The sequence below is a fragment of the Gossypium hirsutum genome, chromosome D13 (assembly GCF_007990345.1).
Source record: "Gossypium hirsutum isolate 1008001.06 chromosome D13, Gossypium_hirsutum_v2.1, whole genome shotgun sequence".
Lineage (NCBI taxonomy): Eukaryota > Viridiplantae > Streptophyta > Magnoliopsida > Malvales > Malvaceae > Gossypium > Gossypium hirsutum.
In genome coordinates, this window is record NC_053449.1 from 36,931,887 (window position 1) to 36,951,076 (window position 19,190).

Genomic DNA, 19,190 nt, shown 5'->3' on the forward strand with positions numbered 1-19,190 from the left:
TATTTGATGAAGGAAATAGAAAGAAATTAGTTAAAATTTAGATTAGACGTGCATGGAACATGCAAGGTTTGGACACGTTAGTTTCGGATGCAGGGAAACGTGGCGAGGAAAGAGATGAGAACGGTTTTCGGCAGGGAGGGCAAGTGGAGCAATCCTGATATTCAATTTTTAAACGTGGCATAAGATGATGTCCTGGTCTACGCTTAGTGGACACATGTATACTTTTTGTTTTCTTCAGGAATAATATAAATTTTTACCTTAAATTTTTACTAATTCAGTTTATAAATTCGAATTTCAAAATTACACTTTTTGAAACTACTAACTCAAGTCGTTACATGCATAAATAATTGTATATGAATCGAAATGATAAGTTTCATTATAGCATGACATAGAAAAAATTTGGTAATTGTTGTTTGACTTAATAATTACGTTCAAATGACATGAAATGTTAAGTTCAATTAATGTATTAGTAGCGAATGTCATGATTAGAAGTTGAATATGGATGTTGAACTTTTTTAGCAGGTTTTGGGGTATATTTTGAACCGATTGAAATAGGTACTTGATGCATATGTTGGATAATTTGGTTGGAAACTTAAAAATGAGATTAAATTATGTATTTTTGTCAAAAATAAGGGTTACGTCTCGACCACTAATTATTTTTGTTGCAATGTTGATAGACAGTATGTGATATCGAGTGGTTTGAGGTCGTGATGTGACGTACCGTTTTGGCAATGTCATGATGTCAGTCTTAAAATTTTAAATCTTTACAAATTGTTCTTATTTTATGCTCGAATTAATAAATGAGTTTTCGTAAGCTCGATTAAGACTCGATTTTAACTGTTTAATCTGAAATAAATGAGTTTGATATTGAATTGCATGTGCAGATGATTATTTATTGTGAATTGACTATAATTGCTCTAGTAACAAAAGTAACATTTTGTGACTCAAATCCAATAATTGAGTCGGACGAAAGGTGTTAAAAGTAAAAAGGATAATAATGACAAACTTTTTTATGAGATGATAGGTTTAGGGTGGTTTTTTTGTGATTTGGGTTTAATAAATGTAATCTATATACTTTTAGGTTTAACTCATTATTTTTAACAAAATAAAAGAAAATGTCTTTTTAGTTGATTATATGTCATTAATTCACCTGGATTATCAGAATTAGAAAAATGAACAGTTGGCACTTGTTAAGTGTCACGTTAGCTTGATTTAACAGTAGATACGATTAAAGAAAAAAAAGAAAAAGTTAGTTGAGAGATTTAATTGATGTAAAAAGTTTAACAATTGAATCTATTTTTTATAGAAAGATTTAATTATTTTGTCGCTTTTCTACCCTTAAGTAAAAAAATTTCCGATATTCAAGCAAATAACCCTAAAAGGCATAAATTAAACAGTAATCGTGGTTTAATTTGGCAATAGTCCAAATACATATATGATACAAATATAAAATAAATATCTAATGTCTTAAATTATTACCATATAAAAAATTTATTTAAATATAAAATATTTTAAACACAAATATTTATGAGGACCTTCCTTCGGCTAAGACGTGTAGAACCATGGTGCTTATTTATTTATTTATTTATGGAAAATGGTTAAATTTTGGTTTTAATGTCTCTATTATGCCTTTCATTTATATAATTTTAATTTATAATATAATTTCATTCTTATATTTTTATAATGTTATTAATTAGTCTAAAAAATAACTATTGTTAATTTTTTTTATTAAATTGTTATGTAATTATAGATAATTTGAATGTTTTAAGTGTTTTAGAGACTAACACATAATTTCTCATTTTCTTTAAGGTTCCCTATTTCTTTTTTACGCTATAAGATAGTGGCCAGTTTTTAATTTGGACTCTATTCTATGTTGAAACTTTATATTTAATTTATATACTTTAATTTTTTTACATAATTCAGTCCCTCTACTTTTATAATGTCATTAGTTAATCTAAATAGTTAATATTGTTAATTATTTAATCTAAATACTAACATCAATTTTTCTTATCCCAACAAAAAAATATATGAGATTTGTTTTCAAAACAGGAAGGTTAAATTATACAAAAAAAATAAAGTTACTAAATTCTTAAAAACAACAAAGCTAAATTCTAAATATAAAAATGTATGAGATTTGTTTTCAAAACAACAAGGTTAAATTGTAAAAAAAAAAATTTACTAAATTATTAAAAACAACAAAGCTAAATTCTAAATATACGGAGACTATAACATATTTTCAAATTTCAAATCAAGAAGCAAACCATACTGGTAAATAAAACAAAAGAAAATGCATGAGGTCTATTTTCATCTAGTGAAAGCTCTTATGGGTTAGCAGGAAGATCAGTTGATAAGAAACTATATATAAACATATCTCTTAATTTGCCCTTCATATATGCATATTTCCTTAACATCCCTTCCTTTTGAAACCCAGTCTTTTCAACAACCCTTTGGGAACCCAAATTTTGTGCATCAATAAATGCTTCAAGCCTTACCACATCTGGGAAGTCAGCAAAGAACTGAGGCACTGCCATTTTCAATGCTTTCGTTGCAATCCCATGTCCCCAATACTTGACTGCAACACCGTATCCAATATTAGCCTTGAACCTGTGTTCTTCCCCGGAGAACGGAAAGATCGAAATGAATCCGATCGAACAGTTGTCGATGCATATGGATCGACGCCATGGATGGGGAATACATACATCCTTGATGTGATCCAGAGCTTCTTGCTTTGAGTTCAGTGTTTGCCATCGAAGGTAATTGGTGACTTGATCGTCGCCTGCAAATAAGAGGAAATCATCGGCGTCTTCTAGCTTGAATGGTCGAAGAGTTATTTTTGACAAGTCAACTTCCATCTAGCCAAACACTACAAAGTAAGTCTATAGGTGAAGATGGTCTTATTTATCATATTAACTTGGTGGAATTAAAGCTACTTTAGAACATTATTTATTTATTTATTCTCTCGCGAAATTTCTTGGGAAAAAGACATTGATTAGCTTAATGGATGATCGAATAGACCTAATTTAAATTATTAAAGGATAGAAACCAGATAGTTGGTGGAATTAAAGCTACTTATTTAATGTTTTTTCTTCAATTTAGTATCTAAATATCACGTGTAAATATATTTTTTATTTAATTTGATATTTAAGTTTAATACTTTTACTTTTAATTTTTTATTTAATTTTTTATCCAATTTGATACTTGAATTTAACACTTTTTTCTTAAATTAGTACCTAACTTTTTTTTCCAATTTGATAGCTAAATTTGTTAAATGCTATACAAACGTGTAATTACTTTTAAGTTTTATTTGCTTATTTATTTTTTAATTTAACATTGTGAATTTCTTTTATTGGGGTTTTTAGAACTGTTGTTTTCTGCTTCGATATCCATTCATTAAAAATATCTCGAATTAGAATTTCTGAACACATATTTCCTCTAATATTGATGACATTTTTTGTGGAATTGAGAGCTTTATGAAGATCAAGCTATGCTTTATGTATGTGGTCCCTCTTGAATCGTTTCTTCCATTAGCAGTCAAAGTAATCAAAATTCCAAGTAAAAGTAAAATTTGAGCATATTGTTTAGTGAAACAGAGGAAACTCCAAATATATGTAATTATTCCTACCATTAAATTTCATGCATCTACCACATGTCGATCATATATTAGCTATTTCTATCCCTTCATAAAAACTTAACACCATTAGTGTTTTGTGGTAATTTATATAACATTTGATAAGTTTATGTACCAAATCAAATAAAAAAATATAGCTTAGGTACCAAATTAGGAAAAAGTATCAAGTCTATGTACTAGATTGGAACAAAAAAAAGGTGCAAAATAAAGAAACAATGTCAAGTTTAGATACCAAATGTTATATTAAGCATAAAAAATATTAATTATTAATAATAGTTAAAATCAGGGTAACCTGCCGCCAAATGTGGTGGTAGTTTTAGTACGTTTCGGTACTTAATGAACTTATTTTCTGGTCATTTTATATCTAATTATCGCATTTTCAGCTTTCGTAGTTTAGATTCAATTATGTGCAAAATAAGCGTTTTTACTCAAGAATTGATGTTAGTTGACCTATTAGGCCAATACATGCCTTAGGTGGTTTTAATATGCTTAATTTAGTGTGCAAGAGGTGTATTTAGCAACCCAACAACCTTATAGATGACACCCGAGTGTAGCACAAGTTTCTCGAGATGCAACACGTGAAACCAGAGCTCCAAGATCGAAATATCGATGTTGTGTCGCAGCACACCTTGGTTGTGTCGCAACACAAGTCTGAACGTGGACACTAGAATCGACAAGGTTAAAACCGTCCGCATAATCAATAATTTTTGAGATTATGACCTGTAATAAACCTAATTAGGGTTTCTAAACATCACTATAAATAGAAAGGTTATTGCTAATATGTCGGCGAGCCTTTAGGAGTCGTAGTTAGTAAATTTAGGTTTTATTTCATTTGTATTTTTAGTTTCTAAATACTTAGTTCTTTTCGACTAGGTTCAGCTTGAACCTAAGTCTTTTCTATTGAACTATTCAATAGTTTTATTTTATTGTTCTTTTGCAAACATCAAGACTAGTTAGCTATTAAGAGATTACGCAACTCCGAGCATATTCGATTTAATCAATTGAGCAATTTCTTACCCTGTCTCTTACTATAGTTTATTTGTGTTCTTTTACTTATTTAAATTAAAGCTAAGAGTTATGGAATCTAGATCCATGAGAGGCTAAGTCTATAAAGAGATTAACAAGTGGATGTGGGAGTAGTCAACGGATGAATTAGGGTTTCTTAACAGGAATTAACTGATTTCAAATTATGTGTGCCTAAACCCTAGGATTGATGACCTTAGAAAGTAATCTAGGTTAAACGAGGTCGGGAGATAAGTTTGTCGTGTAAATCATAATTTATCTCGGTGGGGAAAGTGAGGTTGAGAGATAAGCGAGTACCTGTTGATTAGTTAATTAGTAGAGGCCGGTAGGTAATACTAGTTAATTAATAGTTAATTTCATTTAAACCCAAATTCTGAAATTAATTACAACCACTGCAACGAGTTAATCTTCTGCATGTTATTCTGATTTAGTGGTTTGTTTATTTTCTATTTATTTAATTCAGTTAATTTAGTTTATGCTTGTTATCTCTTTTTTTGTTTATCGTAATATAATTTTTAATTATTAATGTTTAGACTTGTTATTGTAGAAGTAGATTTTTGATTTAATTCGTCCTCTAGGTACGGTCCTTAAAATACTTCCCTATGTTCCATTACACACATCTATATTACAATTTGACCTGTATACTTGCGGGCATCGTTGATTTAATTTACTATATTTTTGGTGTGGCATTTTCTAGTCAAACATTCGCACGCTTGGCATGTTGGGAAATGTGCTCATATTGTAGTAAACATGTAATTATTTTCTATTTATTTGAATGATGAATAAATAAATACAGTTAATTTCACATTGCATTATTATATCTTTTGTATTTTTTTCATATTTTTCATGCATAGAGAAATTGTGACAAACAAATATTAGCTCATTGATTGTCTAAATTCAAACTGAAGATAAGTGGCATTGTAAGAACGTTTATATTGCGAGAAAGACAACTTACTTCAGTAGATAATCTAAATGAGTTCGTAATCTCATAAAAGAAACAAAGTGAGCATGGAAGGATTATTATGTCGTCTACAATTCTAATTGGGGAGATAACTAGTCTTGGCTATCGAAGCAGTTGATTCCACAGGTAGAGGCATAGATGTATTCATTGGTAGAATGATATATTGGACTAAACCCAAGATGAATTAATTCTAAATTTGTTTGTGAATTAATTCACTTGTGACGTTCATGGTGTGATTTTTCTAAATCTGAGTTAGTCATTAACCATGCGTATGCAACTCATGTGCTTTGATATAAGTGGAGGCTTATGCTCTAAAGATGATCAAGCCCATAGCCCGTATGTTGGGTACATGACTTGTGTATGTCATGGCTTTACTAGCAATAGTGGAATTCATAGCTCAATTAAAGAATTACTGATATCCTTTCATTGGCATTGTATGGATTGAAAAATATGGAACATGACCATAGGTTACTTGTTCTCGAACGAGCAATTTATCACAGCCATTTGTTGACAATGATCATATTAATCATTAAGAAGACACAATGGTCACAATGAGATAAAATAGGATTGTATTGAGTGAACGAATTTAACTCAAAAGGATCAAGGATACCATATGAGTGTAACACACAAATGATGAGGTCATTGGACAAAATAGTTGGATGGATTATTTTCGTAAAGAGTATACAATAAGGAGTTTTCAATCATGGTACTTCTTGTGGATTAACTCCATGATTAAGTAATTGCGAATTATTAGAACGGTGCTTCTGGACATAATTGTAATTACTAGAGCCTAATTGAATATGTTCGATTGGTCCCTCCGCTAGCTCAACAAAAGCTCGATCAGATTGCATTTGAATTAGAAGAAAATTCTACGACTTTAAAAATAATTTAATTGGGTCGATTTATTCGATGTGGAATTAAATTATGTGGTCTTGTGAATTGTTCAACTAGAGAATTTGATTAAAGAATTTTCTTTAAAAATTAATTTGGAAAATCTAAGTGATTTTTGGGAAAATTAATTTTGATCAAGTAAAATTAAATTAATCAAATTAATTAAAATTAATATTATATTTTTGAAAATTAATTTTCAAGTCAGACAATTAGCCAATGAGTAATTGAACTTGAAAATTGGACTTGAGACCACAAATTAGGCCCGAAAGCCTAAAACGAGACCAAGACCCAAAATCTGGTCAAATCGGGTCCGATATGTGAAATCGGGCCGATGGTCCAACCGGTTCTATCACTGACTCGGATCGAACTGATAGTAGCCGAACTAGCTCGGGGTGCCGTAAGGGTGTCACACCTGCATCACCGGACACGGCGGTGCAGGCAGCTACGATGACGGCATCCCGGTGGCCAGCAGCGGTTGGTCTTCGGTGGTTGAGCAGTGGAAGAGTTACACTCCTACTGGGACTCTACAAGAGAATTTGATTTCACATTAACTATTCCAAAAATAATATTATTTTACTAGCTTAATATTAAATTAAATTTAATACTTATCTTAATAGTACTTTATTAATTTAATATTAAAGTGATTATCTTAATATTAAATTTAATTTAATGTTTATCTTGTAGATCAACATACTATTATTTTAATAAGATTTAATATTAAATTTAATTTAGCATTTATCTTGATAAATATTATATTGTTATAAAATAAATAGACAAGAGTAAATAACAAAGAAAACGAGAGAGCAAAAGAGAGAGCGTATTTTATTAATCAATTAGAATATTTGCAAAGCTTCTCCAAAGTCTCTATGTATAGGCATAAGAAGTATAAATGAAATAGAGATCTACTTCTAATAACTATTTGTAACACTCCTAACCCGTATCCGTCGCTGGAAAGGGGTTACGAGGCATTACAGAACATAATACGGTTTAATACAAATTTGGCTCAATAACGAACGCAAGGTGAACTTTCTTCAACCGATTAAAATAAATAAATAAAAATTTAGAGAAAGTTTCAAACTTAACCTGAACAACAGTATCAATTATAAACAATCATGTTATGTTCTCATATTCCATATTCAATTTAATCATGTAGCAAGCCAAAAACAAATCGAGAAAGAAACATATCAATTTAACCAAACTAACCAACGTTAATATCTTAGCATCCGGATAACTATAAAGAAAAAAAAATTATGTCATTCAAAACAACAATTACATTGAACCAATTCGGATAGTAATAAAACATATAATTAAGGTATTTTAATTTCTAAGGTCAATTTGACAAGTCCATCTTCAACTGGTTAGATCAGTCCACAATTTACAATAGCAAAAATCATGAAATTCAACTTACAATTTATATTTGGTTTGTCTAAATTTATTGGACAGTAAAGTACAACATTAACATACAGTATTTAATCAATAATAGCATGTAACATAATCAATATGTCCAGATTTGTACAACATGAACACATTAACAATACAACATAGATAAGGCAATTAAACAACATAAATGACAGCACATTAGATAAATTCAGACACAATTACTCAGCTTAGATTTGGGTAATTTGGACACAATAAACTCCAACCATCATACACCATTACTTGTAACATTTAAACCTCATAAACTCTTTAAATTTTCACATGTAAATATTTTAAATGGCATTTTCGAACAACCTTTTTATTTATTCAGACAACATTATTTACATTCAATTAACTTATTAATGCAACACATATTAATTTCCAATTACATTCTTCAACAACTTAATTTGGCTTCAATTCAGACATCATTAATTCACAAATATCCGAACAGCAGTAACAACATTCGGACATCATTGATTTGTACAAAAATGGATAGCATTTAAACAACATTCGGACAACATAATATGCTAAAAAATGGACAACATTTAAACAACATTCGGACAACATAATATGCTAAAAAATGGACAGCATTTAAACAACATTAGACAGTATAATATCCTCAAAAATGGACAGCATTTAAACAACATTCGGACATCATAATATGCTAAAAAATGGACAACATTTAAACAACATTCGGACAACATAATATGCTCAAAAATGGACAGCATTTAAACAACATTCAGACAACATAATATACTAAAAAATAGACAACATTTTGTTATCACACATACTAAATTGCCACCATCCAACACACAAGATATACCATATAATATACTTCCAAAATGAGCTAATTACATGGCCTAATATGCACAAACAATACCATCATTATCAAGCCATTTTCGCATGGCTAAATATATATACACTTCATGACCAAACAAAACAAATACTAGCTTATACATGCCATATATTCAAAGTTCGAGCTTTCAAAATATCGAGATAGAGATCGATAGTGTGACGGATTTCCTTGACGACCCCCGAGCTCGTAACTAACCTCCAAAATCTATAAAACAACGAATACACATACAAGTAAGCTTGGAAAGCTTAGTAAGTCATAAGTAATTAAATTATCAAATGAACATTAGTGTGATTATTTCAAGTAGGCCGAATACTCCCAATCTCAAATACATGTTTTTATAATCACATTTAAACAATTAGTTCTCAATATCATATTACGCAACAACACCTACCTGTATTATTAAACTTTATATAAACTTAAACATACCTGAATCGTTTAATTTGAGCTCACATTCGGTTTTACTGTACCATTGCCCGTTGAACCATTCGGAATCAAATAGGATACTCAGGTAACTCAAAAAGCTTGTACAATGCCAACGTCCCAGACGTGGTCTTACATGTAATCAAATATCGATGCCACTATCCTAGACAGGGTCTTACACGAAATTATATACGATGCCAATGTCCCAGACATGGTCTTACACGTAAATCTCAAATCGATGCCAACGTCCCAAACATGGTCTTACATGAAATCACATATCGAAATCCTAGGTCATGACATATGTATCCCAATTATTCCTATGGTTCGTATGGGGCTTTCGGACGTCGTAAATCGATCGAATCGAGCTCGTAACTAATTCTCCCATGCTTATATCAATTTCGGCATTTACCCAAGTATAATTAATAATTCAATTCAGCACTTATAAATCATATACATTTGAAATTAACGACATTTATTTACTTATGAACTTACCTCAGACGAAGACGAACTGACCGGGACGACTATTCGACAACTTTTGATTTCCCTCGATCCAAATCCGATTTCTTCTTTTCTTGATCTAATTTAATACAAATTTAACTTATTTAATAACATGTTCACTCAAATTTATTCCAAAAACACATAAATGAGCAAATTGCATTTTAACCCCTAACATTCACATTTTAACAATTTAGTCCCTATTTTACAAAACACAAAATACACATAATTTAAAAAAATCTAGCTTGGCCAAATATTCCTATAGCTCATATAAGTCCACACATTTCATTTATTTCACATTTTAGCCCCTCAATTTTTTTATTTTCACAAATAAATCCCTAATTTGGATTTTTATTAAAAATTACTTAACAAAATTTAATAATCTATCAACAAATATTTATTTTTCATCATCAACAACAATTTTATCACATTATCAACAATGGCACTTCTCAAAATCATAATCAATTCCAAAATTAACACATGGGCTATGTAATATACAAAGCAACGGTATCAAAAATGTAAAAATTATCAAAAAATCAAACAAAGAACATACCTAATTTTAATCTTCTAATTGCCAAAAATACAAAGCTCCAAATTCTCTTTTCTTTCTCAATTTTTGGCAAAATAAAGCCATTTGCATGGCTATATTGTGTTTTATTTAATTTAATTATAAGTTATTATGCTTTTTACCATTTTACCTTTAATGCATTATCATTAAAATCCACCTAACCTTGTCCAATATTGTCCACCACTATTATTAATGGTATAATTAACATGAAAGTGCTCCATATTTCTATTTTACATCATTTTGATGCCTTCAATAAAAAGACCTCAAATTTTTCACTTTACGCAATTAAGTCCTTTTTATCAAATTGAGCACACAAACGATAAAATTTTTACATGAAATTTTCACACGTATTAATTCACATACTGTAAACACCAAAAGAAATTTTAAAATATTTTTCTGACTCAGATTCATGGTCCCGAAACCATTGTCCGATTAGGGTCTAAACTGAGCTGTTACACTATTAGAATTTAAAGTACATTAAAAATTATCTTGACTTGATGGGCATTTACTTAATAAGATATTCATAACACTCCCCCTTGAATGTCCATTGGTAGATAATGTGTCTCGTTAAAACCTTACTAAGATAAAAACCCTATGGGAAAAAAAATTCCTAATGAAGGAAAAAGAGTATACATATCTATAATATGCATAATATGCTGCCTCATTAAAAACCTTACTAGGAAAACCGAGTGGGACAAAACCTCGGTTAAGGGAAAAAGAGTACAACGCGTATTTACTCCCTCTCATGAAAACATCACATAATATCTCATATTCTATGTATTCAGTCTTGAATACTAGCTTTTCAAATGACCATTTGAACGTATTTGCTAAGCATTTATATCAACATTCTTTTGAAAGTCATAAGTGAGGAAAAATTTGGGGGAAATATATTTTGATCTCTTCAGGAGTTTCAACAATAATCATAACAAACTTTAATCATGATTCTTCTATAAAAATACAAATAGGTATTTTGGATCATTTTATAATCCTCTTTCAACTACTATTGACTATGTAAAATTTACCATATATGTTCAATTATTTCAATTCATATAAATGAACAATTTCCCGAGAATTTCAATATGATTCTGGCATTTTAAATCCTTCAAACATTTTAATATAAACTTTACTATATAGTGATTCATAAAAGATTGTAACAATAACCATTAGACGCAAGTTAAATCATTTATGAACTGCTAGTTTAATAATATATCTAAAGGTTATTGTATCCACCACAAAAGAATATTGTATCTTTTCATAATCAATGTCAAGGCTTAGCGAAAAACTTCATATTTTTATTCCACTTTTGCAAAACTACTTCATTTGTACCTTCACTGGCTTTATACTTTTAGGTATTTGGACTATTGGTCCAAAAATTTCACGAATTTAATTATACTTGAGTTGCGTCTTTCTATTTTAAACAATCTATTCCATATCTGTATTTCTTAATAGATTTATTCAAGATCCTCATTTTATTTCATTATTTCACCAATAATATTGCATGCGAAACCATTGTCGACCACTTTTATTATCGGTTCGACATTTTCTCGAATTGACATAACTTATCGAGATATCTTATTTTCACTATTTTAATCTTCAGTTTCAGGTACCTGAATCTCTTTTGGAGTTTTACTTATTAGTTATGTCTTGGGCCTCTTTTGGAGCACCTACCTTCACTATATGACCATCTAGATTTATTATTTTCTTTTATGAGAATTTTCATATTTGAAACTTATAATGACTTATCCTTGTTGAACTTTTGGTTCAAATTACTCTCCCCCTAACTCATTACAAGTTATTATTTCTCTCTCTCTAATGTTGGGAAAATTATTGAATCAAAATAGTAATCACAAATCATGTCACAATTGAATCTCCAATACATTCAAAACATCTAAAAATACAAGGAGACTTATAATTAATATATATTCTCAACTTTCTTTGAGGGTTCACTCATCTTTGTGCATTGTGTTGGAGCAATTGGAACATATACGCACATACAAAAATTCAAATATGAGAAATATTTAGCTCTTGACCAAAAGTAATTGAAATGTGGAGTATTTATAACTTATTGGCTTGATGTGTACAACACGTAAATCAACATAGTCTCATGTTGAAATAGGAAGTTTAGTTCTCATAAGTAATGGTTTAGACATTAATCAGAGGCGTTCAATCAATAATTTCTCTAAACCATTATGCACTTAAATAACAAACTTTTACAATTTTTTTTCAAATTCAATCAATAAAAGACTGAGATATAAACTCATCAGTATTAGCAAGATGAATTGTCTTAATTGCATGATCTGAAATTAATTATTTGAACAAGCAATCTTGCAAACGACAGGTTGCAAGTTGATAACACATATGTGATTATTTTGTAGATGCATATACCAAAATCATATAATATCAAAACCATCCACATTGTGGATGAATAAGCCCATATTCATTTCAGAAATGTAATACATTAAATCCCAACTTTAGCTAGTGAGTTTCTAATAGTCAATTTTCATTGAGAATAAGCAGCAAATGAGAATTTTTTAAATTAAAGAATATTCTAGTTCTTTAATGAATGTCCAAATGAATTCTCAATTAATTTTCATATCAGATATGATCCAGGATGGTCTAATTGGTCACGCCAAGTAGTAAATGTATTTGTATTAGTAAACTTCTAGTTTACTTTAATATGCATTTCAATTATACAAAATTGTAACAAATTGATACTTTTACTATCATTCCTTTTACTTTGTATCCACATGTAAGTACTATTGTGACATTTACTACTGGAAATGTCTAAATCAATGTGAATTCTATAATGCCACTAAGTCAATAAATATAATTTCCAAATAATTATATGCAATATTCGCTTCAAGGAATATGTTAAAATCTTCAAATGCATGACATTTGGTCTAATGGTATGATTCTACTTCGAGTGCGAAAGGTCCCAAGTTCGATTCAAAATACTTTTAAAACCATTTTAACAAGAGTTTTACACAATCAATTAACTTCTAAGAATAACTGCCTAGGTAATGTATAGAAACAAGCCTAAATTAAATATATCTCTAACAACCCAATTTTCAGTAGTGTCGGAAACAGTGATTTGGGATCACTAAATCTGACAAGTAAGCTTAAAAATTTAATAAATTAATAATTATGGGTCAAGTGTGAATTTAGAAAAGTTTTTGAATTAGTGAATTTTGTGATTTAAAAAGAATTTAATAGATAAATTGGGTCTAAAATGAGGTATCGAGACCTCAAATTCATAACCCGAGCCATAAATATTTTTATAAATATTTATGGAGTGTCATTAAGTTAGTATTAAATTTTCGTTAGAAAATTTTAACGTTGGGATAGTCAATTAATTAAAAAGGACTAAATTAAAAATAGTGCAAAATTTTTAAATTGTGATTAAATAGCTTAAGTGACTATTAAGGAGGGATTTAAAAGGAAATTAGGCCCAAATTATATGGGATGGACGGTTTGGGTAAGAAAATCAGCAAGAAAATAAGGAGAAACAAGGGCAAAATTGGAAATTTTGCAAATTAATCATATAAAACAAAGAAAAATTGAAAAATCTAGAGATTTCATCATTTTCTTCAGCCAAAACGCCATAGGAGAGATTTTTCAAGCTTTTTTTCATATTTTCATCATGTAAGTTCAATTTTTTGCTTTTTATTTGTAATTTTTCACGTTTTGTGACTTTTGCAATTAAGTCCAATTGTTGAATTCATTTGTTTTTGATTCTATGAATGATTTTGAAAGTTACCATAAGTGAGTACTAGAATTTTATGATGAATTATCATAGATTTGAAGCTTTAATTTCATTATATTATGATTTTATTAAGTGATTTTAGTAGAAAATGATTTTTAGGACGTAATTGTGAAAAAGTTAAGAATTGGGGTTTTGTACTGAAATTCTAAATATAAAAAGCTGTATAATAGCCTAAAATGCTTAGATAAAGTGTTATTTGAGGAAAAATTAGTTCAATTAGAGTGTTAATAGAGTAGGGACTAAATTGTAAAAATTATAAATTTTGGGGTAAAAGTGTAATTTCAAAAATTGAAGGGCATAAATTGCAAAGTGAGTTAGTATTGAATTAGATGCTAATGAATGGAAAAATTTATATTATAGATCGAAAATCAGAAGATAAACGCGAAAAAGAGAAAATATCAAACTAGTCCTTGAATTTTTACAAATTCTACTGATTGACCCAAATAAGTTCATATGGCTAAATTTAATGAGTTGTTATGAAAATTTCATGAATTCTATGGTATGTTATTGTATATGAATGTTATGAAACCGAGATAATTGTGAAAATATGAATGTTTGAAGAAAAGTTCTAATTTATAATGTTGGGATAGTCAATTAATTAAAAAGGACTAAATTGAAATTAATGCAAAATTTGTTAAATTGTGATTAAATAGCTTAAGTGACTAATAAAGAGGGATTTAAAAGGCAATTAGGCCCAAATTATATGGGCTGGACGGTTTGGGTAAGAAAATCAGCAAGAAAATAAGGAGAAATAAGGGCAAAATTGGAAATTTTGCAAATTAATCATATAAAACAAAGAAAAAATTGAAAAATCTAGAGATTTCATCATTTTCTTCAGCCAAAACGCCATAGGAGAGATTTTTCAAGCCAATTTTTCATATTTTCATCATGTAAGTTCAATTTTTGCTTTTTATTTGTAATTTTTCACGTTTTGTGACTTTTACAATTAAGTCCAACTATTGAATTCATTTGTTTTTGATTCTATGAATGATTTTGAAAGTTACCATGAGTGAGTACTGGAAGTTTATGATGAATTATCATAGATTTGAAGCTTTAATTTCATTATATTATGATTTTATTAAGTGATTTTAGTAAAAAAATGATTTTTAGGACGTAATTGTGAAAAAGCTAGGAATTGGGGTGTGGTACTGAAATTTTGAATATCAAAGGCTGTATAATAGCCTAAAATGATTAGATAAATTGTTATTTAAGGAAAAATTAGTTTAATTAAAGTGTTAATAGAGTAGGGACTAAATTGTAAAAATTATAAATTTTGGGGTAAAAGTGTAATTTCAAAAATTGAAGGGCATAAATTGCGAAGTGAATTAGTATTGAATTAGATGCTAAGGAATGGAAAAATTTATATTATAGATCGGGAATCCAAAGATAAACGCGAAAAAGAAAATATCAAACTAGTCCTTAAATTTTTACAAATTCTACTGATTGGCCCATGTAAGTTCATATGGCTAAATTTAATGAATTGTTATGAAAATTTCATGAATGCTATGGTATGTTATTGTATATGAATGTTATGAAATTGAGATAATTGTGAAAATATGAATGTTTGAATAAAAGTTGTAATTTAGTGGAACATTGGATTGAGTACTTTCGTTCAGTGACTCATACGCATTGACGGAAAAGACCATGGTTGGACCATGACAATATGTGATATGTGATTTCCGTATAAGACCATATCTGGGATATGACATCAGTATAATATGTGCTTTAGTGTAAGACCATGACTGAGCTATGGCTTCGGTGTGTGATATGTGATTATGTGCAAGACCATAGTTATACTATGGCATTGTGAAAACGAAGTACTCAATTCCGTAACTATTCCCTAAATTGATTAAGAAAAGTAAGCGATAAATGGACCAAAGAGATTGAAATTGATTATTATTTGATATTGAGCTTAATTAAGTAAATATTGAGGTAAGTAACTTTATTGAATTGAATGAGAAATATGTGTTAGTATTGAATAATGCTATATGTGTTATTAAAAGTAAAATATATTGATACATGAAATTTTGTGCTAAGGACTAAATTACAAAATATATAAAAGTGATATGTGAAATACATGATAAGGATTATTAGTGGATTATTGATGAATAATGAATTTAGAAATATATTACATGTATTAAAGATAGTGAAGATATAAGTATACTGATTATCGGTACAAGGATTAAAGTGTAAAGTATATAGAAGCATTATGCGAAAAGTTTAAAAGTGATATATGTGCATAATATAATTTGCCCAAGTAGACGAGATTAGAACTACTAGGATATTAGTGGCATGCCATTAAAGAACCTTAGCGCTCTTTCTGATTATTAGCACATCAATGCTCTCAGATTATTAGCACGTTAGTGCTCTCCGATTAGCACATCTATGCTCTCTGTATAGCACTTTAGTGTTCTCTATTCATTAGTGCATAATAATGTACCTCTGTATTTTTTCCGTATAGCCGGTGTGTTCTATAAAGTCTACTTTGGGCTAAGAATATGAAATAGTGAATTGAAAATAGAATGTGAAATATGTTGCAAATATATGGAACATATGAGTTATATACTCATGAAATGACTATGGAATGGATATTGCCATTGTATAATGTAATGTGAAATAAATTGTGAAAAGCTATTTATATAGCAAACATGAGAATTGAGTTATTTGTGAAACAAATGAAATATGATATGGTTGTTGTAATGAACTCAAGTGTGACATGTCGAGAAAATAAGTTTATCAAAGTTGAATTTATATGTAATATGTGCAAGTACGCTAACTAGTTTGGTTGCTTGATGCATAGGCAAGTGCCAAGCCATTGGCGGAATGGTAATATGATTATTTATATAATGTATTGAAGTGGTAATGTTTAAATTATGCAATTTTTTTTATGAAATGACTTATCATGCGATCAATTTGAAAAAAAAAGAAAAGGCTTTGGTTAAATGCACTAGTTTGTGACCGTGATTGAATGATATGATTACGACTTGTGTGTTAGGCATATGGGATAAGTGGGGAAAGTAAAGAAATGCAAATGAAAATAAAGAAATTTAGAAGAGTTAAAGTTATATATAAAATCTTACTAAGCTTACATAAGCTTACTCCTGTGTGTTTAATGTTCTTTGTAGATTGATGTGAAATTGGTGGATCGGGTCAACACATCAGGGCATACTATCCAGATTACTTTGGTAAATTTTATTGTGCATCTTAAGGTTTATATGGCATGTATAAGGTTTAATTGAAAGGAAGTGAAGCTGTTATAAACTTAGTTATCAACATTTTTCACTAAAACAGTTTTGGACAGTAGTAGTAGTCCGACTTTGAAAATTTACCAAAAATTGTGGAAATCAAATTAGAGGTTGAATAAAATATTAAATTAAAGATTATTCATTCTAGTTTTACATAGAAGAAACAGTGTAAGAAAAAGAATTTCATATTATGAGATATTTAGATTTTTATGAGATAATGTCAGAGTGATTTCGGAATCCCCTATTCTAACTTTAGAAAATCATTAAAAATTATATAAAAATAATTATGGGTTATAATTTATATGTTTAAAATTCTTAATGAGCCTATTTTCAATAAAAACAAACGGTAACATCATCTGAATCTCGTATGAGGAGATAATTAATTTTTAGTGAAGAAGGGTCAAAACTGTCAGATAGCAGAACAGAGATGACTTTAAAGAATAAACCGTACTTACTGGTTAAACCATAAATTTTGAAAATTTTATGGTAAGAAGATATGTGAGTCTAGTTTCAGAAAAATTTAGTGGATCTTAATTCGGAGTTCCGTAACTCAAGATATAAATAATTTAATGACGATGATTTGAGTGAACAACTTTGATATGGTCATAAGTAAATAGTGGAATTATGTGTAAACTTCGGTAAAGCCTCTTAACTTATTCCGGCGACGGTTACAGGTTAGGAGTGTTACAATATCAATAACAATCACTTCTCAAATATAGAAATATGACATAATGAAATACTAGTATTTTTTTCTTTCATAACCATCATAATAAACATGCATGAAATTTAATTCAAAATCCAACCATTCATGCTCATAGAACTTTTCATTTACAATTGCTCATGTCATTTTTGTAAATAATTAACACATAGAATAATATAAAATGTATGAACTACTACCTTTAACAATTCTTTGAATTAAATCAAATTTGAATAACCATAAAATTCTTTGGTTTATTAACACAAATTTGCATACTAGATATGTTTTAATAAAATTTATTATTTAATTATAAACCCTACTACAGCAACATAAATAAATCAGTTAATAGTCATTTTCATGAACAAATGAGATGCTTAAAACAATATGTAACCCGTGTAATCAAAACTTAAAAAGAAGACCATATCAAATATTTAAACCATATATCAAGTCGATTTAATATTTAAAGATATACATTTTTTTTCTGTGTTGAGTCTTGACGATTTTATCAAGAAGTAAGCAAATTAAACTCCAGTAGTAGACTTTGAATCGAATCAAAATCTATTAATAGAAAAATTTGAGGGTGTATCTTATTTTCCAGGTGTACAACATGTATATAACCAATGAATTTTCATACATAAATTTTCTCTCTTGCAGGTTCTCATCAGTAATATTTTTCGACGTAATTTTAATATACTCACAATTTTTTTTTAAATTGCAACTTCAGGAGCATCCAACCATAACGAGCTTTAAATAGAATTACCATATTCTATTGCTCATAAGTAGATCTTTCACATTCAAATATTTTACTCTCAACCCCTTAATGGGAATGATGACAAAAGATCACAAAGATAGTCGCAATCAATTCAATTTAATAATAGGAGTAATCAATAACTCAATCCTCCATTTTTTTCATCCTTTCAAATATATATTTATAGCAATAGTGATTCATATGAAATATAATATTTTCTTCATTCACAATCACAATATGACATCCATTATAATAAATATCTTTTAAAACCAATGCATTAACAATCACAAATTTTGTGTTTTTTAGATATTGATATATTAGCTCTTCTAGAGATTTCAACTAATTTTGTATTATCAAATATTGAAATAATATTTGTTTGTTTCAGTACCAAATAAGATAAATATTTTCTATCTGTAATGATAGAATTCATTAATACATTCTCATATCCTTCCTCAAAGAATATTAACAGAAACAAAATA

General features: G+C 28.9%; 1 protein-coding gene across 1 annotated transcript; it reads right to left on the reverse strand.

Annotated features, from left to right (window-relative positions):
- Nucleotides 1-2,152: 2,152 nt before the first annotated feature.
- LOC107898435 (uncharacterized N-acetyltransferase p20) lies at nt 2,153-3,098 on the reverse strand. Its single transcript, XM_016823913.2, has one exon. The coding sequence runs from the start codon at nt 2,850-2,852 to the stop codon at nt 2,322-2,324; it is 531 nt and encodes a 176-aa protein (XP_016679402.1). The 5' UTR covers nt 2,853-3,098; the 3' UTR covers nt 2,153-2,321.
- Nucleotides 3,099-19,190: the final 16,092 nt, after the last annotated feature.

Coding starts and splice junctions, on each gene's coding strand:
- LOC107898435 (XM_016823913.2), bottom strand. CDS start 2,852: ATGGAAGTTGACTTGTCAAAAATAACTCTTCGACCATTCAAGCTAGAA.